This window comes from Apostichopus japonicus, chromosome 18, assembly GCF_037975245.1.
Source record: "Apostichopus japonicus isolate 1M-3 chromosome 18, ASM3797524v1, whole genome shotgun sequence".
Classification (NCBI taxonomy): Eukaryota; Metazoa; Echinodermata; class Holothuroidea; order Aspidochirotida; family Stichopodidae; genus Apostichopus; species Apostichopus japonicus.
Window position 1 is genome coordinate 3,675,702 of NC_092578.1, and position 23,157 is coordinate 3,698,858.

The 23,157-nt window shown below is 37.9% G+C and overlaps 2 protein-coding genes across 2 annotated transcripts in view; both read right to left on the reverse strand.

Moving 5' to 3' along the window:
* LOC139958828 (alpha-1D adrenergic receptor-like) overlaps positions 1-23,157 on the reverse strand; it is a 69,127-nt gene that overhangs the window by 42,123 nt on the left and 3,847 nt on the right. The gene's annotated exons all lie outside the window — the stretch shown is intronic.
* LOC139958972 (uncharacterized) lies at positions 3,802-12,185 on the reverse strand. Its single transcript, XM_071956435.1, has 2 exons — positions 11,450-12,185; positions 3,802-9,525 (listed from the first exon to the last, which is right to left on the reverse strand). Exons 1-2 carry the CDS (start codon positions 11,787-11,789, stop codon positions 4,925-4,927), a joined length of 4,941 nt encoding a protein of 1,646 aa, XP_071812536.1. The 5' UTR covers positions 11,790-12,185; the 3' UTR covers positions 3,802-4,924.

Sequence of the window (23,157 nt, forward strand, 5' to 3'; positions counted from 1 at the left end):
CGAGAATTCTAAGCTGCATGTACCTAGCCTGAAAATACGGATCTCATGTCTGCAATTTCTCAATTGATGAGAAAAAAACAATCTATGAAATATGGTAATACATATCAGATGATTTGAGATGATACAAAAATCATAATGCCTTTAGCCACCAATCCCCCTTCCGTTCCGTCACCACTGTTTGATGCAGGGCCGGATCCAGGATTCTGGAAGGGTGAGGGGTTTGGCCTCCAGTGATCCTAGGGTCTAAGGGGAGTGGGTTTCCCTCTATCCATTGTGAAATTCTTGGATATTTAAGTACAACAGGGAACCCCCTTCAATTTAGCCATTCAAAGCACCTACAAAAACTCACTCGAAATGTATCTGCATCAGTACGAGTTAGCTAGTTTTATTGATGATCTATTCATGGTAGATTGGAGAGAACAAACGCCGTGGATGTTTCTCAGTGAACTTTCGGACCACTTTGTCAGTGTCGATAGGAGTGTTATAATACGTGTTCATGAGAACAAGAGCTGTGAGACGTTCCTTGCCCATTGTTGATCGGAGAACAGTTTTATGCCTTCTCACCGCAGAAAACGATCTCTCATGAAGAATTCGTCGGCGCATCCTATGCAGCCTACCGCTCTGCCACCTCACCGCCCAAAACAATTCGAACACCACCTCAATTTTGAAACTTTTCGGTCTGAAAATTGAGATTTTTAGGCATTTTTTGCACGTGTCGCACGCGTGCACACTAAAATTCATTTGACGGAAAAGATACACCTGGCTGACTTGTAAGGATAACCGCCTTCTGACGTCCTACATGTTTAAAATTGGCATTTAATTTAATTATTTTTTCTCTCTCTCTTTTTTTCTCTCTTTTTTTCCCCTTTTTTTTCTCTTTTTTTTTTGGGCAAAGAGCAGGGGGGGTCCGGACCCCCTGGACCCCCTGGATCCGCGCCTGACTATACATTTATCTGTTATAAATCTCTGCAACTTAACTATAGGCATACCACATGTTACATACCGTATCCGACGAACCTATTCCTTTGTTATAAATGCATTGCACTTCTCTGCGGTGTGTTATGCTTCATTGACTTCCGTGACTCTAATGAGGTTATGTCACATGAAATTGACTGACATATTTCAAATGTTGACATGCGATATCAAACATTAATCTAGGTTACCATGTAACGACTCATAAATAAACATTAATCAACTGTGTTAATTAACAAAGGACAAGTCATAACGTGAGTCGCAATAACAGAATTATGTTTGACTTTATAGGTTTCAAACAGTACATAACCTTAAGTCCAAAGTTTTTACCTCTTTTGTTCTGATGATAAAAACCAGTTAGTTATGGATTGAATGTGCGTACTAATAAAAGATTAAGGAATTGAGATAATTTACTGTTAAGAACTCTCTGGGTTGTTTACGTTAATTTTGTCATTTTCAATCATCCGGAACGGCTGTTCCCGAGACTAATTTTCCTTGGCTGTGTATGGAAAGTATCAAATACTGAATAGAAACGAAACCGTCAGAAATAGGAGAAAATTAAATCAGCACATTCACTTAAGTAGATGAAAGCCTTCTACTATTTATACAATAATGAACCTGTACTCCAAATCCCTTGTCCCTTAGACTTTTCCCTCCGAAACCTACTTTTGATTTGATTGAGTATTCTCCTAAGGCCTATTACTATACCGGATTGCGGAATAACAAGTTTGAAATTTATGGTACAGGAAATTTAAAACTCCGCTTTGTAAGTGACATTTTGAGTGCGGTAATATGTGATTCGGTCGGTATAAGGGTGCATTTGTGTGACAAAATTGATTGATTCATTGAAACATGTCGAATGACAACCGAGTACGCAATGCTAATTCGATGGCGGTTGGAGTAAGACATACGATTTCATCAGCAGCGCTGTCCCCGCCGGTTACAGTTGTATGCATCGGTAGGCTTAACGTTATCACCATAACGGAAACTACAGTTCATTGCCAAAAAAAAAAAAAAAACTGGCGTTTCAACCATAAGTTATTTACTCTTCACAAGGGCGTAGGAACCGGGGGGGCTGGGGGGGGCGCCAGCCCCCCAGTGAAAAATGTGGAGGGGCGGAAGTATCATTCCGCCCCCCGGTTCGCAAGTCAGAAAACCCCTTTTTCATTTCCAAATGAGAAAAAAAATCTCATTTGGAGCACCAAATTGCATCTAAGGCCAGGTGAAAATACGAAATTAAGTTTACAAAATGGAGTGGGTGTTGAAGTGTGCTATATTGCACCAAATTGCATCTGTGGCCACCTGGAAATGCAAAAAAATTCCAAAGGGGAGGGGGACACCCCCTCCCCTTAGACCCCTCCCCCATGCCGGCTGTCAGTCTTCAGCCCCCCCCCCACTCAAAAGTACCTTCCTACGCCACTGACTCTTCATATACCTTTCAAGCCGATGAAAGTTCTTTCTCATGTCAAGAATTTAACATAAAGCTACATTATTCAATCACAAACTGCGAAAAGCTCGTAAGAAATTTTCGGCGAAACTCATTTCAATGAATTTCGACTTAATCATGGGTACATACATCAGTTAAACACCCCGCGGTCATTTTTATGAAGTGTTACATTGCTCCTCGTGTTCATGGCTGAACTAATTAGATTAAAGTGACAATATGACTGGTGCTTACATATGGTATATATATATATATATAGCCTATATATATATATATATATATGTATAGCCTATATATATATATATATATATATATATATATATATATATATATATATATATATATATACCCCTCATAAGACACCCACATCATGTAAGACCCTATATCATGAGAATTAACGTTCACATTGTATACTTATAAGAAAGATCTAGAAAGAGATAAGTACCGTACTAATATTATAGAAAGATGTTTTATAGCTTAACAATAACAGCATAAATGCACAAACGACCGCTAATTAACTTTATTAACTATAGAAACTAAGTAGTAGTAATACGTTATAAACATCTGTTATAATGTGTTAGTAATTATCGTATTTGAAATGAAAACCAAAAGGCGCACACCCACGCAAAATGCTGCGCTGAGTTACAAGCTAGCTTCCAGTTTCCCTTTGCATATATTATATTGTAGCCTCATTTTGACCTACATATATACATACGAGAACCTATTGGTGATTCAACCAGCTATGAATAATAATAATATAATAACGCTATAAACTCTCGTAGAATGAGGAGACGGTGTAGAAGTAGCAATTGTGAAAGTATCAGCTGACAGTATCAGATTTTGATGTTAATGGCTGACACGTCGTGAGCCTAAACAAAAATCTCTCCATCACGGTGAACCAAATCGATAATTCTTGACCCTCTAAACAATTGTTAACTATATATTACACTATATAGAGAGACTGTATAAATACAAACGGGTACATCCGTAAAGAGAGAAACGGCTTTGAAACAAAACCTTTGCAAAGAAAAATCAAGAATCTAAAGAAGATAAGATATTGAAGATATATATGTATAGATGTATGGAGGTGTCGGTGTGGATTGTACGCCGGTGATGTAATATGGTATAGGTATTACAAACTGACACGCAATTCACTAATGTTCTATATGCGTATACTTGTGTTTGGTGGATAACATGTTACCTACATGTATATCTTATAAGCCCATACACCGACAAGCAATCTATCAGTTTTCTACGCATATTACGTTGCCTAGAGTCAGAGTCATTTGGCTTCGTGGATGTGCCGTTATAGTTTCACTAACAAATAGCTCTCCCCCCCCCCCCCCAATCACCCACCGACACCGTTCAATAGAAGAGGCATACATAGACTATGGGGCATGTGGCCAAAACAGCTTTGTAAATTAATTCTTGCAGTCATCTCCTGGGGACTACATGAAATGTGGCTTAAAATGTAGGTATTGTGTGTCCTTTCAATATCCCAACAGTTCCCACTCCCAGAAATGGGGCACTTTTGAGTAAATCCTGCCTAAAAACAAAACACTAAAAAACAAGAATTCCTTTAAAAAGGACTGCGTGTCATGCAAGTGAAATATGGTATTACACTGTTTGTTCAGGGATTTGACATCCTGCAATGACCCATATTGTTTTTTATAAGTAATGATATTGGAATTGGCATCTAATAAGGACGTGCATTCCATGAAGTGTTGAAACGAAACACCGTATAGTTGATGAAATTTCCCCAAAATAACAGATTTTTGCCATTTTATCACTTTATTATGACAAAAATGCATGTTTTTCTTTATAATTTGCAAGAATATTTTGCTTGTATCTCAGTTTATGCATGGCCGACCTTATTGTTTCTTTTGATATGACGGATCACATTTGACCAAATAGCAATTAGCATGATTAAAGAACCTTAGAATGATTCTTCATCTTCAAGGTGGCATACTCCTATTAGAGTCTATATCAATCCGCTCGATTGTTCTCCTTCAGGAAAAGTGCCAAAAAGCAGCGGGAGAACATCTTTTGTGACCTGTTATCAATCATAGTCTAGTTTTTGTGGCTTGCATGTTGAAGAGCATGAATGGAAGTACATGTGGTGAGAAAATTGGGTCAATTGAGGCAATTTTAGACCCCTTTAGGCCTCCCGGGAGCAGCGTAGGAAATTTGTTTACCACTGAGTGAAGAGGTTTGTTTACAAGTGACGAAAACTTCTGGCTCGGATAGCAAAAAATCTACATGGTCATGGTACAAAAAATTGATGGTGCCATGAAAGTCTAACTTGTCAGCTATCCGGTGATGGGTAGCGTTTAGCTAGTGAAAACTTCTATCTAGACTTAGAGACCACATTACTTTTAAGATTTAGTGTGTAAGTCAATGAGGCTTTTTACCTAAAAGTTCTCTTTATGCTACCTCGTATGCTACCTCGTATGCTACCTAATAGTATGCTACCTCGTATGCTCGTATGCTTTTTACCTCGTATGCTACCTAAAAGTTCTCTTCATCATCATGGAATTCAGCATCGTCATTGTCTTGCTCGTCATCATGCTCGTCATCATCTTCCTCATCACCTTCAGGCTCAGTGGCTGGCTCTTCATCTGGTATGGGCATGTTGGCACAGTTCTTACATCCACATAGTTCGGTACAGCGCAAACCCAAAGCTGCACAGCATCCTTCATCTGTACCTTGGCACTTTGACTTGTTGCAGGTGCATCGAGTTAATTCCATGATGCTTTGTTGAGCAGGCTGCAGGTCCATCCAATCTATCGCAAGGTTACCCTCTACTAATTTCCAACCATGGCCAACTGGTGATGGTATGTCAGGATGGCTTTCAAAACCACGTTTCCAAATAGCTGCCTGGTAATTTGCACGTTGTGAATGCTTTAGTAGTGCATCTCTGTTGGGGGGCATGATATCCTCTTGCCTGGTAGCCATGGAAAATAAGGCGTACCTGGCATCATTCACACTGCTGTGCTCTTGCATATTGTAAAGCTTGCACACAAAGTCCTCCAATGTTGAGATGACGTCATCTGTAAGCGTGAATGCTTCACCCAGGGCTTGAAAAGCCTGTCTATACCTTTCATTGTCTAGAATTAGCTTCAATGGTCTTGTCTTCCCTTTTCCGTAGAAGGAACTTGTTGAATCACAGCCAGTGAAACAGTGCAGGCCTATCATAACTTTTGTGGTTTCCTCTCCCAGGTCAAGTTGGATGGCCTGTAGGCTGATGGTGCGGTTCTTTTCTTCTTTCCCTGTGTTGAAATATAGCTTTGAGCTCTCAAGTTTTGGTGACATAGCAATACCAATGATGAACACATCCGTGTCAGGACTCTTGATGACAATATCTTTACTTCCCATGTCGCTGGCGTACTTAGCATGGAGCAACATCCTGGTGTCGGCTTCCTCGTGTGTACAATGGAGTTCTGGAACTTCTTGAATATTTGTTGTCCCATTGCTTGCTGTAATTAGATGACACTGCTCTGCGTGTGCAATGTACACAGATATTCCCTTCAAATCCTCCTCCCCATAAGTACTCCAAGAGTCAAACAGGAAATTGACAAGTTGCTCCTTGTTGAATCCATTAGCCAGGTATTTCTTCCACTGTTTGGGCACGGGTTGGTCTGGCTTGGTGATCTTGATCCTTTGCGATCCACTTGCTGCACGCCGCTTCCTCTCTGCACCTTTGATGCTCATAGCTGGATATGTGTCTGTCACAAAGTGTATGATGTTTGATCCAGTGCTTCTTGCCAAGTAAACCAGGTCTCTCAGTATTTTCTTTGCCAATTGTCCTATGGTGTCAGGCATCGTCTTTGAGTTCAACTGTTGAAGCTTGGCCATTCCGTCGACAATCCAAACACATTCCTTTGGTAACTCGACAGTCGGAGATGCTTCTGGTGACTTCTCTAGGTGGTGCAACAGACTGGCTTTGTTCGTCTTCACCAAACATCCATTAAGTTTGGCCAGGGCTGGAGGATATAGACTCAATGAGAAAGTCAACATGTTCCGCTGATCTACCTTACGTACTCTGCCAATAATAATTAGCCTCGCCAGCAACTCTCTATCACTTTTCAAAGCCACCTCTTTCCCATTCATGTTCACAGTTGCTTTGCCTACATCTGCAAATGTCTTCAACTTCATCTTGGACAGAGTTTTGTTGAGGTATATGTCTCCTTGCAGACGGGTCTTGGAGAAATTGATGAAGGCTTCGTCACCCTTTGTATATGCATTCATAAGATCAGAGCATACATCAGCTGAAGCAATGACCCCTGATGATAGGTGCACAAGTTCTGCAGTATCTGCTTCTGGATCACTATCAAAAGGATTGGTCATACTCATTATGGTGCTCATGATGTTGTTGATGTCATTCTGATCTCTCGTCATACGACTCTTTGTTAAATCTGCACGTCTTGAAACTTTTTCTCCCTTGCCAGCCATTTCCTCACACTGTCTCGTTATCAGTGCTCTTTCATGGTGGCCTCTGATCCATCGATTGGTGGCACCTTGGTTGTTTGAGAAGCCTTTAACACCCCCTCTCGTTTTCGAATCTCTATTGGCAGTTTGCTCAATTGTCATGTCGCAAGCTACTCCTGCAAAACCGTGTGTGTCCTGACGCTGAACTGCAAAGTGGCCCTTGACTAGTTCATCATGGATAAATGGATTAGTGATTGGGAGTTTGTTCATTTCAAGCCAGTATACCGGAAGGTAGCGTGAGTAGTTTGTCCTATCATAGGCAAACATCCATGGTAGCAAAACTCTGACTGTAGCAAGATGCAGTTTCCAGTCTCCTTCCCTGGTAGCTCTAATGAAGAGGAGAATATTGCCAATCATTTCTAGGTAAGAGCACCAGAAAGCGAAAGTAGCGTTGTTCTTTCCTTCTTTAATGAAGTCTCCATACCTTGCCATCATAGCCTTGTAAGCACTTCCTTCCAGCTGGGTGTCAAACTCTCTTGGATAAGATGCCTGTAGGGATGACACTACTTTCTTGAACTGTTGTCTTTTCTGTTCCTCCAGAGTACTCAAGAAACTTTGCCATCGAAGGCGGTGCAGTGCTTCAGCCATAAGCTTATGACAGCGAACACTTCGATTGTAGTTGTGGCCATTCATCACACCAGTCACTGACCCTGTTGCTACTACACCTGCCTCAATCAGGACATCTTGAAACCCTGCATCCTGGAACCTCTTCCCAATGCATGCTAATGCTGTCATTGTGGTATGGAAAGCTCCAAGACGAATAACTATTCTCTCCTGGAAAATTGGAGTCTGCCATCTGATTGTCTGAGCTTTACAATAAATCGCTTGGTCTACTACTACCACAATTGATGGAAGTTCCAACTGATCGGCTATTTCCAGGCTTCTGTGAAGTACAGTGTTGACAGTATTTAAATCCGTCGGGCTAGCATCTACAACTGGCAAGTATGCAATGGTTGCTTTAGGTGGAATGTTGGATGAAAGCAGTTGGTTGAATCCAGTCCAAGAGGGAAGAAGGCGGGCCTCAGAAAATTTTGAGACATAAAATGCATCTTCTTTTTCTCTGTATGGATGCAGGACAACATTATAATGCTCAACTTCCAGCTGTACACTGTCATCAAATGCCTGAGGGGATGACTTCTTCAAACCACCAAATCTCACCATCTCTGAAGCAGGTGCTGGCAGGGATCGCTTCCTTGACTTTCTGATATGTTGACGCAATTGAGACCCTGAAGATGTAGAATCTAACTTCACATGTTGGACAGCTATTCCGTTGGTGTTGTGGGTAGTGCCTTTACCTGATAGGGTGCATTCTCCAAAATCGTTGTTGTCCCACACAAGGGTGGTGTAGATGGACTTGTTGAGACTGGATGGAAGAACATTGCCTCTATCAATTTCCTGCTGCCCTAATGCTGTATCGTGCTCCAAGACATTAGTGTGTGACACAGAATGTCCAAAACCATTCAGTAAACCAATGAGCTGGGCTGATCCACTAAGATGACGAATCGCCATTGACAGTGATGCATGCTTGGGCATCATCTTCCTTCCCTTTGTTGCCAGGTAGATGATGTCCTGCCCAATGGCAAGGATGCGACGATCTTCTGCATCTTGAATCTTTACTTTCTGCTCATCTGTTGGCTCATCGGACACACCAACAATCCATGCTATAAAATTGTAGAGCTTGGTGGGGACTATCTTGCGTGCTGCATCAAGGGTTAAATCGTCAGATGTTGGAGGCCATGGAAGATTGGTTTTTTTCATGGCTTGCATGATTTCTTCTTTTAAATCCAATGCAGTAGAGTAGCAATCCCTTAGTGACGACATTTGAGGCTTGGATTGTCCACTGTTTGGTATGCCCTTTGGTCGCTTTCTGGGTGGTTCTTGTTCCTCCTCAGCATCTGTGTTGTCAGTATCTGTGGTGGTGTCAGTGTCATCTGCTTCAGAACCAACAGCTTCAGGCACAAGATCTTCGGCCGATAGTGTCTCAACATAAACCATCTCACTGGAACACCTCTTCTTGGGCTGAAGAAAGCACAGCTGTGGAAACCTTCGTTTGAGACGCTGCTTCAGGCTGTAAGTTCTGTAGTTGGAGGCATCTTTCATTTCAACATCTTTCACAGCTTTGCCAAAATACCGCCTTAGTGATGTCATTCTGTAAATCTGTTTCTCTCGAAGAATCTTGTGTTCGATGTAGTACTTGCAAAAAGCATCAAATGCTGTGGCATAGAGCTGTTCTTTTGGCTCAACATACTTCCTGGTTTGGTACCCTGTGTAGCTCCTGTAGCAACTTCTATGATAACGCAATTCGATTGCCACACAGTCACGATCACGAATTTGGAGAAGTATGCGGTCGTCCTTCTTGTCTTTAGCAGCTGCGGCTACCTTGCCTCCATCAGGCTGTTCACAAAGCATCAACTGTTCTTTTCTTTTTCTCCTCTGAGCGTCTGTATATGATTTTTCATAGCGGCAACAGAAGATGCAAATCTTTGGCAGGATGTGGGAAGGGACAGATGGCTCCTTCGTTACACCCGCAAGAGCTGAGCTAGATCGTAACACCCTCGGGGCTTGTTGTGGATTTGTTGCTTCATCACCAGTATCAATACTTGAAGTTGAAGGCTCCAATTCTGTAATGGCACAAAAGAAAGAAAGAAAAATATATGTGTGAATTTTCATTTTGTATTCTGTGTATAGGGAGATGATGGATATTTCAATGTAGCAATGAAAATAATAAAAATATGTACACTAAAACACCTGAAAATCGGGCATAGCTCTGCCATCAACAGCTATTTAGAAAATGCCATATAAAATTAAAGATATATTTAAATATACAATTTTCAAGCCATTATAAAATTTAAGTTTGTATAATTTACACCAAGACACCTGAAAAATTGGGCATAGATCCAACATGCAATTTGTTAGGGCCTACAACTTTAAGTAGAGTTTGCACTTTATAAAATTTAAGTTTGTATAATTTACACCAAAACACATAAAAAAATGTGCATACATATAGCTCCACGTGTGACAGGTTTTTCAACAAAATCTTGTCTGAAACTACCATGGTGACATCTTTTTAGACAAAAACCATCAGAAAACTAAATATGAATATATACATTTTATCAATGTAGCTATATCTTTAACCTTTACACCAAAAAAATTGGGCATTGCTCTGCCGTGCGTTGACTCTTTAAATGCAACATGATTTTTATGACCCAATAAAAAGACCTCAAAAATTGGGTATACATGTAGATCTGCTTTGCTTTAGCTTTTTTGAAGATGCAATATTGTTGTAACCCGAATAAAAACATGGGCCTAGGTCAGCCGTGTCGGCTTTTTAGACAAAATAAAGCAGTCAGAAAACTAAGAAGAATATATTATTTCAATGTAGCAATAAATAATATCTGTACACAAAAAACAAAACAAATGGGCATACATGTAGCTCCGCCGTGCGTTGGCTTTTTAGATGCAACATATTTAATTTTAAATTATTTTTATGACCCAATATAAAAAGATCTGAAAAATTGGGCATAGGTCTGCCGTGCGACAGCTTTTTAGACACAAACCGTCAGAAAACCAAGTCTAAGTAGAATTATATTATAATAATTTCAATGTAGCACTAAATATATCAATTAATATTTACAACAAAACATCTGAAAAATTGGGCATAGCTCTGACATGCATGATCATGCATTGGCTTTATATAATTTATGCAACATGATTTTTATGACCGACCCAATATAAGGATCTAACCTAACAATATTTTACACCAAAACACATAAAGAAGTGGGATATATAGGTCTGCTAATTTATATTGGGTCATTATGACAGTATTTTTTTTTTAATTTAATGACATTAGCATTGCCATAGGCTAGCATGGGGTACCGTTATTTTCCGCACACATTACTTTCCGCTGAAACAAAACGGTGTTTTCCGCTGACAAATTTGTCAGCGGAAAACAACTTTTTTTTCAGCGGAAAGTACCATTTTTTTGGGAGGAACAGAATGACTTACTGAAATGATTAGGCACATGGAAGGATTTGGGAGGATGGAGAAGAAAGGATTTGACTGTAACAGGGTAAAATGTGAGACTAAAATGTGAGACTAGATTATTATTAGGATAGCTAAGGTTGTCATAATTCTTAAGAATCCCTAATTACAAACACCCCAAGCCTCCTGTAAATTAAAAGCTGCTTTAACTTTTCTGACATGAACTCAGTCTAACCATCCTTTATCAACGTTCTTTGATACTTTCTCATGTTATTTTAATCATCCAGCCTGAATTTGGTATCCTAAAATTGAGGAAAAATATAGTGTACAGGTAAGTGAAAAAAAAGTGTTTTCCGCACAAGAATTTTTTCAGCGGAATGTAATCTGCGGAAAGTAACGTATGCGGAAAACAACTGAACCCGCTAGCATGCACCACCAATACAACACAGTTGAACACACCATACAGCCAGTGCATTTCACCCTAGCCTAAGTGTGAGCAGTGAGTGAGTGAGTGAAATTTCTCTGTAAATGTCCATGTTTATATGACAAAAATAAAGAACCTACCTGATGTACGACTTGATTTGGCAGCTAGTAGTTGCTTCTCTTTGCTTATCTTTCCTCTCTTCTGCTTCGATGAGTCGGTAAAATACCGATAACAAGTGTTATGACATCCACCAAATTCTGGAATTGGCAAGCTTAATACACACGTACTCCTATGCTCTCGCAAAAAAGCTGTTGCTATATCGGCTTGATTTCCGACCAAATCCTTCCAAATGTCCACACTTTTCAAGAATGTGGTCCACCTTGCTGTTGTAAAAGGTTTAATATCTTCTAAAACATCAGCGCAGTGAGCAAAACACCTGTTTTTGGACGAATTCAGCGACTTTCCCGCATTGCAATCCATGTTTATGTCATGTTTTGCGGCAAGCGAAGCGTCTGTGTGTACCAGCTGAGACGTAAAATAGCCGAACCGAAGCACGCTAAAACAGCGACTCTGATTCGTCGATCGGCATAATTTTGATGTACAGGCAAATTATCGGACCAATCGCGTCAATGACAAGTCTTAGCAACCAGTGTCAAATGAAACTTGCGATCTGATTGGATATTTTCGTTTCTACAATCGGGTAATTTTAACAGAAATATATTTGCCGTTTTAATTAATTTCTCAATAACGCCCCAATTCCCAGCGTGGGAAAACACAAAATTATTTTTTTTAAATAATATATCTAATTTTAAGATCATTTTCATGTAGTCCCAAAGTGATGACAACGAGACAACCGTCCAGAACGGCTCGCCCCACCGTCTAACAACGTGCAGGTTTTTTTTAAATAGTTATCAGTATTTCCACCAAATATGCTAGAAATATGCTAGAAAGTAAAATAATGGTCACCCATTCTAAAATTTCGAGAAGCTTTATTTTGCATGCCAACTTTATAAAGAGAGTTTTTATCTCCTGGAAAAAAGTTAATTGTCCAAATGGACTCTCACCTACATTCTGGGAATATCTCCGTCGGGAAATGTTTTTTTTATATAAATTTTTAGCAAGTAAAAGCATTCTAAAAATGGGCACCAATGCCGATGACTTTTAATTTACTTCTTTTCTCTCGAGTAGAACAAAAAGAGAGATACAGAGAGCGAGTAAACAATGAATCCTTTGTCACATCATTATCTTATCTGCTTTACATCCTTTGTTTTTCACATTTCCTAAAATTTCAATCAATATGACAATTAAAAAAGAAATTTAAAAAATCATACGGTCGAAAGTAAATTAAGATCCGTTTTCAAATAAATATGATATTTTACAATAAGACTTGATAAACGATTTGCTTTTTTGCAGCGTAGCATTTAAATATTGCATATTGAGGTTGTTTGTACTTTCACGTCACTCTCTCAAGACAAACCAAGAAAAAAATATTCCTCGTTGTAACAGAATGGTACTCATTTCTTGGTAATTTATTCAGAAAACTAGTGCCATTACGTAAGTGCAGTCTCTATTCATTATCAGAATCAACTCTCAAAAGGACCGTGACAATCAACAAACTGAATGCGCTGCACGATGTGAGCAGTGACGCAATAGTTTTTGTATGGAGTCACTTCCCAAAATTTGATAAGAAACACGCCCAATCCTGAAAAAACAAAGAACGTTCCTTTAATTTGTACTTTTTGACAAATTTAAATGCATCTTCCATGTATGTCAGACCTAGACTAGATTCAAAACTTTTACCCATCCACGGAAAGCGAGCGATAATGAAAAATTACCCCCCCCCCCACCCGGGCATGCACATACAGGGCATAGACCTAGCACCAAGCCCCACCATGCATGATTTCAGGTGGGGTCAGGCAAATATTGTTGTTGTTGTTTTTTAACCCAGATGTCAATTTCAGATTTGTTTTGTTTTTACTGTCTCGACAGCGTGAAATGTTCATAGGAACCACCATGTGTGGTTGCATCTGGGGCAGGAAAATGTTGAGTTATTTTTATCCAGATGGCTTTCCAGATGACATTTTCAGACTTGTTTTCACTGTTTCGACAACGTAAACATTTTGTTTTTGTTTTGGCGTTTGTTTACCAACCCTATTATTTTCGTGGATTCCCTGCGGAACCCTCTTTGCCCTCACGAAACCTCATGAACTTATTTTCACGGACCTCTAGGGGTTCGAAGATCCCATACTTATCGTGGTAAGAAGGGTATATAAGTGGTACGAAATGCTTTTACTACTGTTGTCAAACAGTTTTAACATCTGAATATCTTGTTGATCCTTCACGCGATTGCCTATATATAATCAACCCTAAGGAAAGGGAATTTTCTGTAGCACAAGTTTGATTATTCACAATCTGCGTAAAGATCATCAGTATATACTGACTCCAAATTATGCTAGAAATAAAGATAGGCATAATGGTCACTCGGACTCCAACATTAACAAAGAGTTTTTACTACCAGAGAGACTGAATTTTAAAACTCAACACTTTACAGTGTCTGTAAATAAATTGTTAATTCATAACCAACAGTTTGCAAACCTTTGAGCACATTTTAACATGCTATTATTTGGGGACAATATATTGATGATCTTTAATAGCCTACCTATTTTCAACATTGTCCTCTAAGCTTAAAAATATTCTTTAAACTAAATTACACTAATCTTTAAACTAAATTATACGTTAAGAGCAGGCGGGTATGTCCAAAATGAAGACCTCTAAAGCGGAGATCGAAGACAGAAAACTGGTGAAATCTCTAAAACGAAGACATCTAAAACGAAGACCGAAAGTAGAAGACTGGAAAAATCGAAAACAAATAAAGAAGTCTTCGTTTTTCGAGATTCGCAGTATAGGCAAATCTCGAAAAGGAAGACAAAAAAAAAACGAAGACCTTCATTAATAATACTTTAAAACCGATTCAATCGTCATGAAACTCTTCGAGTAGATCATACAAGGTTTATTGGCCGTGTCAGACCTGGGGACGGGGAGTGGGGATTATGCAACCATTAGTTCGTGGTAAGGAACAGTCATTAAAGCTTATGGGCATCCGTACAACTGTGAGCTACTGTGATCACAAGGTAACTTCCCTGTAAGATTAGTTATCCTTCTTAAATTAAAAGAGGTTTTAAATACATCGCTTTTTTTTGTTGAAGAGGTCATAATCATTTAGAAAAGTACATTGAAATCTAAAAACAAAATGTGTATATATATATAGAGAGAGATTTCTAAAAATTGACTCGGGAGCATGTTGCACTTTCTTGATATCATGTCCAGGAGTTTCTTTATTTATTACTATCACGCATACATGGAGCTATATGTTAGTAGCTCTTGTTTAAAGTGATTTGTGTATTGTTGTATTTCTTACTTTTATGGAATATGTCTAAATTTGATAATGCATTTAAAATGTCAGTTTTTATAGTTTTATTATCTGTTTCATCATGATTGAGTGAATTAGGATTATCAGCCTCAGATATCTTGATAATAAATCACCAAATAAATAAATCGATAAATAAATCGACAAGTCAGAACTGTTCTGTGGTGACGTCACTGGTAGTAGATAATATCTGTAACTGACCCCATGCATTAAAGTATATGCATTACAGTATATACCATAATGTATACACATACGTGGCACGTTGGTAACGTCCAGAAATATGATTGGACGGGGGTAAGTTGGAAGTGGGGGAGTCAAGATGAGTTTTGGGAATTGACCTTTAACTGGTGTGAAATTAAGTTAGTGACATCAACATACGCAAACACACTGCTGTTATTGGAGCATATATCCGTCTGCAACCATGTACAGATCCGAGTGCATTTGAAACAGTAGAATCTATATACAAACATTGTTACATACGCCATAGGGACGGTGGCTATAGTTACGTCGCACATTATTTCGACGAAAATCACAAACGGTGACCCTAAACACTCCTTCACTTTTGTTCAGGTGAGTTTAGAAACATTGATTACAGCTGTTCAAGTGACCCCACCCCCCCATCATCCCCAACCTCACATTTCATTGCAACGATATACTAAGTAGCATTATCTTTCAATTTTAATATTACAGAAAAGATGACAAGAGTTAACATATTTGAACAATCTCACACTCTCTGTTTTCACTCAAATTAATTTCTAAAAAGGTGAGTCATTTATCAGCACTCGACTGAGGATTCAGTTCAATCAACCGTTGAACCACATTAGATTACTGACAAGCAGACTCGAAACACTATACCGCAACGATAAGTCCAATCTTTGGAGAAGTTAAGCATGGTTGCCGCCAAATTTATCCGGGTTTGTTGTTGTTGGTGGGGGGGGGGGGAATCTTACACTGCTTACATACCGTGTTAAATCAGACCAGTTGATAACGTTTTGATAATTTCACGGATCGTCAGTTGCCCGTATGGAAGCTCATACATAATTGATTCAGGCAGGATTGAGAAAATATTTTCCTTGGCAAGACATTTACACTATATAGATCACATTAATAGTTCAACACAGTTATACATTCACAGTGGCGTCGTCAGATATTTACAACGAATGGGCACAGAATACGGGTAATGCAAACTGGCTACGACGATGCCATATTGGAGTCTATAGGGACCTGGTGGGCGGGGATGGGGGGGGGGGGCCCTAAGCTTTGCGATTTTCATCATTACCAGAACTAAAATCAGCTTGAGATTTGCAGACTGTTAGTGGTAGACGAAAGTAAATGATAGTCAGTAGAAGTCAAAGAGTTGCGTGTCTTCCTGCCTAAGGATTTGTGTTTTGTGATATGGCATATAGTTCATGGGGTGGGGAGGGGTAGGGGATGTACCAGGGGAAACCGACCATGGAGGGAGTATCGGATACCGTAATAATATTGTAGTGACATCCCCTTTTGACCGGGCTAAGGGTATGCTAAGGTAACATGAATATGTTTATTCAGCTATTCTGATACCAGCCAATCCTCATGTGACAGTATTTCTCAAGAGAACCGTCTTATATCAGTTAAATATGTCGAGCAATGTCATTATGCATTATACAGCCCAATATGAATGACGTATCTTGTGGATCTGGAAAACCCTATGGTTAAGGTTAACCTCTAGGGTAAACCCTAACCCGAGAAATACTGCATCACATGTAGTATCATGCAATACCGTACTTCTTGAGGCAATGCAGCTTACTTATGCAATGTCACATTATAACTTGTCTTGAGAGATGAAAAAAACTTGAGGTCTTGGTGACTGATACAATGAGACAGATAATTACCGCCAGAGATGGTTTGATCCACGCCAAGTATATAAATCGTTAGACCAAACAGTCATACATTTAGGTTAACATGTACAAATATCTACAATGACTAACTGTAGTCTAAAGAATACTTTACTGCTACGTAGACTGTAGGGTATAGTAAGAACTCTTCGGGCACGCTATTCAAGAAACAAGCAATATTGTACGCGCACATATACAGATGGTTAAAACAGAAAGATATCCGCTGTCATAGTCATGTTATAGATGAGACCACAAGAATAATCATGTAACCAATGCCAATAATTATAAAATATATATAAATTCAAACGGTGAGGTTTTTCTTTCCAGCTTTTTCTCCAAAAAGGCCTCTGACATGGAAGATACACCGAACTATACATAACAATTCAGTACAATTTTCACATAACTGGAAACTGGATATCAATATTCATTATCCATATTGTCGCATCATGTAAAACCAACCATTGTTCTTAGCTATTCGTGGCATGCATTCTTATTTTTAAATAAAAAATTCAAAAACTTCTCAGTGTTCCAAATAATTTCAAAAAGTGACTCAAATCACTTTTCTTTGCAGTAATCTGAATCGGCAATTATCATAATGAATATTTTCAGATTTGAAGAAGAAACCAAAAAATCTACAGCCTGAAGACAAAAATGGAATTTCAATAATTGTGAAAGAAAATGAAATAAGGTAAGATGAAGATTTGAAAGATCCCTAAAGCTATCTCAAAGAAAAACCCGAGAAAGTTGTTCATGAAAATTCATCCTACGTTTTAACCCAAATGCATTTTGTGTTATCTGACTTATGCATGAACACAAAAAAATGTTATCAAATATATGTGAAGTCTACGGTAAGCCAAAACTACGCTTGAAAGAATACGGTATTATTATGCAAACAGAACACACCATTACTTTAAAAGCACAGGACCGTTCCTTTAATAGGAATCAATTTTTAAATTTCTTATTAGTTGTACCGTAATCTTAGCCTGCAGTCAAGTAGAATTTCATATTTTTACGAAATAAAAAACAAAACATAAAGAAGACGACAGAAGCTTATTTTCGAAGTTTTCTTATTTTAAGGGGGGGGGGTGGAATGATTTAATCTCGATTTGGGTATCAACTCGTCTTATAAATTTTCCTTTTACTGGGGTGATTTAAGTGATATTTGAATTCAATTAGCCTCATTATTAACTGAATACAACTACATATACATGTAGAATATTTAGTCAATAATGAAATCAAGTTTTCCAGACACTTGGATTTCGAGCCCGTTGTTATCAATTTCCTTTTAGTCAATTTAGATAACATCATAAAATATGTCATATTCAATCATTTTGATCTGATGAAGGTGTCGTTGCCATGCAAGAGATTTGGTGATAAAGTTGTAAAAGAACTAGAAAATAAGTCTTGTGAACTTGGTAATGATATGACGAATTATGCATCCATTACAAAGAGAAAGTTAATCTTAGTCATAACTCATTTGTAACGGATATATATCTTGCATAGTACTCTATGTCCGGTCTGTTGATCGCTTAACGCGTGAAACTCTGAGTAACAACTATACTAGTGTTCCACTAATCTCAACTAATTCTTACCTTTATATATAGATATATATTAATATAATATATATATATTAATAAAATATATATATTATATTAATAATATATATATTATATTAATATATATATATATATATATATTTATTTATTTAGATATTTGAAGGACACATTCAATTATTTTTTATTAAATTATCTTCAGGAGATGGAGAAAACCCTTCCCCTAACGGGCATCATGTTTCCATGGTAACGTATAGCTCTCTCACATAATAATCAACCATTTGATTCGGCAAGTTTCTTTATTGTCTGTGTTTTGAATTAAGGTAACACAAAGCGGACATTGTCACAATGCATCAATACCTTCCTTGAATATTTCATTAGAAAAAGTACCTCTCAGTCCCTGATATTAATATTTAAAATACTCAGCCCATTATCTGCCTCTCTCTCCACCTCTCTCTCCCTCCACCACCCCCCCCCCCCTCTCTCTATCTCTCTCTGTTTATATATATATCTATATGTATCTCTTGAAGTTGAAGAATGACAGATGATGAAGCACGCAACATCAATTTCGAATTTGATGAATCGAATGAAAAGTGACATTTAGACGAGATCTGCAGGATTCATGAATGGGAAATGAGGTGGTTTATATACTGATGGGGCAAAATGATTAGTTTGTATCAAATTGATAAGTGTGAATCTTTGACAGTGACTGTATAAAAATACAGATCAAGTGAGCGAGTCTTTAGTGAATGCGACTCATACTGCAGGTACATTCTTTTTAACACAATGGGACATGTACTATGTTATCATATATCTTCAGAATGCAACTCATTTGCTACTCTCACCTAAAGCGCATGCGTTTTCTGCAAATTCCCTAGACATATTATGTAACTTTGAATATCATTCTGGCTATTTCCCTTAACCCCCCCCCCCTACTTCCCCTTCAGCCTCCCCTATCCCTTAACTTCCATCTCCGCCTCACTTATCCTCCCTTTAGACAAAAATAAATAAATGAATAACTAATCAAGGTGATTTTTTTATGTATTCGGGTAATGTCAGAGTGTATATATACGTTACATAATGCTTTACGTCATCGGAGATTCAGATTTATATTCAGTGTTTTGCCATATTACTTTCACTCTCAACAAAAGAGCAAGTTTTATGTCCACCGAATGTGTTTCATTTGGGCCTGGCGAAAAGAGGGTAGGTAGGTTACAGTCCTTTTGGCCCGGGGTAATCCATTTCAGGAGAAATATAAGATAAATAATAACGTAACCTCATTTTCACAACGTTAAGAAAAATAAATATTAAAGAAAAAGGAGATCATTGTGACATGAATGTTCCTCGTGCTCTAACCTGACTCTTTGAAGCAATCGGATTTGAAATAATCATATTTTTCCAGATCACAACAAGTTTTTCTGACGTAAATTAGACAGTGTAAGGTGTCGTGCGGCGAACGCTACGAATTGCTTCCCGCCCAAAGTAATTCCACTTAATTGTGACGTCATCAGTTCAGTAACGGATGACAATTTCCACACGATTCGCAACAAGTACAAACTATCATTTAAAATACTAAAATTATTTTAGTAAATGGCTGGATAGTTCAGATGGGTGAGCACCCGACATGTACGTGCTCCTATAGCTACCTGACAGACAGGTCCAACCCCGTTTCACCCCCCCCCCCCACCTCCCCTCACAAAAACATTCCTTATCAAATTTGACTATATTATCTCTTACGTTATAGTTCGCTTCAAGTTCATTGCCATTGAACCTTAAATGATAGCCTACCTATATATGACGTCAACGGCCGACAGGCCCTATATAAATAAAGACTAATATAGTTAAAACCTCTTTAAGCTGTATATAATATTCATGAGTAACTTATCATAAAACAGATGTATGATACAGGCAAAACTCGAATGATTTCTCCGTATATATCATTGCACCATATGTTACCACCTGATCGGCATCGTGTCATGACATAATAGAGTAATAAAGCCAGCCTTCGAACAAATTGAATAAATCTCTTCATCATTACCGTATATCGGCGTCAATTGCGGAAGGACGCTGGTGACAAATGCAGGGAAATGTGTGACATTATAGAGTACATAAGGAACATCATGAATCAGAGTAACCTGGTAACCGCATTCGTATACTGTTTCGAAGTGTTACTTGAAGGTAGACATATATGTCATATTATAGAAGGGACAGGTTTAATTACATGTGTGTTACTGTCATTAATATGATATGCAGCTTACGTATATGCCTAAATATGCTATTTGCTATATGTTATATTTCATTTCATTTCACTTATTTGTTACTTCGTAACATACAATGATAACAATATTTAAACATAATGTGCATTAAGGTGGCATACTCCTATTAGAGTCTATATTAATCCGCCCGGATGTTCTCCTATCTCAGGAGAAGTCCCAAAATGCAGTAGGAAAACATCTTTTTTCACGTGTTATCAATCAGGATATGCTTTTTTGTGGCTTGCATGTTGAAGGACATGAATGGAAGTATACATGTGGTTAAATTGAGGCAATTTTTAGACCCATTTAGGCTTCCCAGGAGCAGCAAGGATTATTTCGATGCTCATGAATGGTTGCATTATTTCTATATTTGTGTCAATTACACTGAAAAAAAATCCTCCATTTTCAAAATCATCGATTTTTGCCATTACTTTGCAATAAAACCTTATAGTAATCTTTTATTTCAATAAATTTCGCTATCGAGAAGCATCGTATAACTGTCGAAGTTCAACATAAAAAACGTGTCTTTGACATATATGGATTTACACTGTCAATGACAAAGATTGAACACAGACTCATATCTGCATGCCTATGTACATCTATAATCAAACATATATCATAGGTCTATAGTCATATCTAATGACATATTATAAATAGATATTGCAAAAGTCATATATATATATATATATATATATATATATATATATATATATATATATATATATATATATATATATATAATATCTGTCACCTTTGGAAGCAATTAACTAATGGAAAAACAGCCCCTCACAATACTGGATCCAATAAAAAATGAGTTTCTTTTGATGATGACTGTCGCTGCATGAAACAATATAGTTAAAGCTATAGTTGTGTAATACTAACAAACGCCAAGTAAATTGGGGCAGGCAATCCGGGTTAGAAACTTCTATGGAACGCCACCGCGTCACTTTATATAGGCTTTTATCGTCGTATAAACCTTTGCAGTATAATCATGATGCACTTGTGGTGCCGTTTGGCGTTTTGCTCTTGCGCCAAATGGACCATGGCACTTCATCACCTTTTCTGGAACGACAGAAAGGACAATAAGTGATAGCCTATATTATCATCGTGCATATTTACCTTATTATCGTTTATTTTTACATCTTCATGGTGTATTTTCAAATCATCATCGTGTATGTTTATAATATCATCATGTATTTTTTTATATTATCATCGTGTGCTTTTATATTATCATCGTGTACTTAAACATAATCATCACTTATCGTTTATATTATCTTTACGTACTTACACATTATCATCATTTACTCTAACATCATCATCGTTTAATTATACATTATTATCATGTATGTTTATATTATCATCATGTATTTTATATTATCATCATTGTATTTTATATTATCACTGTGTACTTTATCTTATCATCGTGTACTTTTATAATTATCATCACGTTACTTGTATGTTATATTCGTGTACATGTTTATATATAATCATAATGTAGTTTATATTATCATCATGTATTTTATATTATCATCACTTAACTTTTATAATATCATCACTTTACTTTTATATTATCATCACTTTACTTTTATGTTATCTTCGTGTACTTAAACATTATCATCATGTATTTTATATTATCATTGCGTATTTTATATTATCATCATTTACTTTAACATTAACATGTATCAAATATTGCACCTATCTCCGCGTACCTTTATATAGTATCATCACGTACTAATGCATTATCGTCGTGTAAATTATACATCATTATTACCAGTGGCGTAGGAAGGTACTTTTGAGTGGGGGGCTGAAAACTGATGGCCGGCCTGGGGGAGGGGTCTAGGGAGGGGGTGTGCCCCTCCCCTTTGGAATTTTTTGCATTTCCAGGTGGCCACAGATGCAAGTTGGTGCAATATAGCACACTTCAACACCCACTCCAATTTGTAGACTTAATTTTGTATTTTCACCTGGCCTTAGATGCAATTTGGTGCTCCAAATGAGATTTTTTTTCTCATTTGAAAATGAAAAAGGGGTTTTCTGACTTGCGAACCGGGGGGCGGAATGATATTTCCGCCCCTCCACATTTTTCACTGGGGGGGCTGGCGCCCCCAGCCCCCCCGGTTCCTACGCCCTTGATTATTACCATCCCTGGTGTTCCTTTTGCTGTTCAATACAAATTGCATGGCTGACACTCAAGGAGCTGGAGACAAAATTAAATCATTAGGTAACTTTAGCCAATTATGTTGTAGATAGTTTATGGTTATGATCAAACAGTTCCTTAAAGTAAGAGTTGATTTGTTCCCCCCCCCCCCCTCTTTTAAAGGCTGCAGACCCTTCCTATAAGAATGTATATACACTCTCAAGACATCCATGCACCTTTGCACTTTTTTACATTTTAAACAGAAAGCTGTCGCCTGTAACACAACTCCACAATTAATTCATTGTCTTTTCCCGTGAGATTTGCCAAATCGGATTTTAAAGTGGGTCATTCCTTGTACAGTCACGTACCGAGACCAGGCTGATTGAACCAATGGGTAGAATTGATGAATAATATTCATGAGACGAAAAAAGTAATTCATGGTCAATATTAAAACCTTGTTACAACAAAACGAAAGGTATCGATTTTTCTAGAGGGTATGGTTATGTTAAATCTTTTTCAAATCTCTGCATTGCTTTTTAGAGGTAAAAATCGGGGGAAAACCAATTAGGATATTAGAAGCGCATGTTAACGTTAATGACTCG

Coding starts and splice junctions, on each gene's coding strand:
- LOC139958972 (XM_071956435.1), bottom strand. CDS start 11,789: ATGGATTGCAATGCGGGAAAGTCGCTGAATTCGTCCAAAAACAGGTGT. Junction 9,526..11,449: donor CAAATCAAGTCGTACATCAG/GTAGGTTCTTTA, acceptor GTGCCATTACAG/AATTGGAGCCTTCAACTTCA.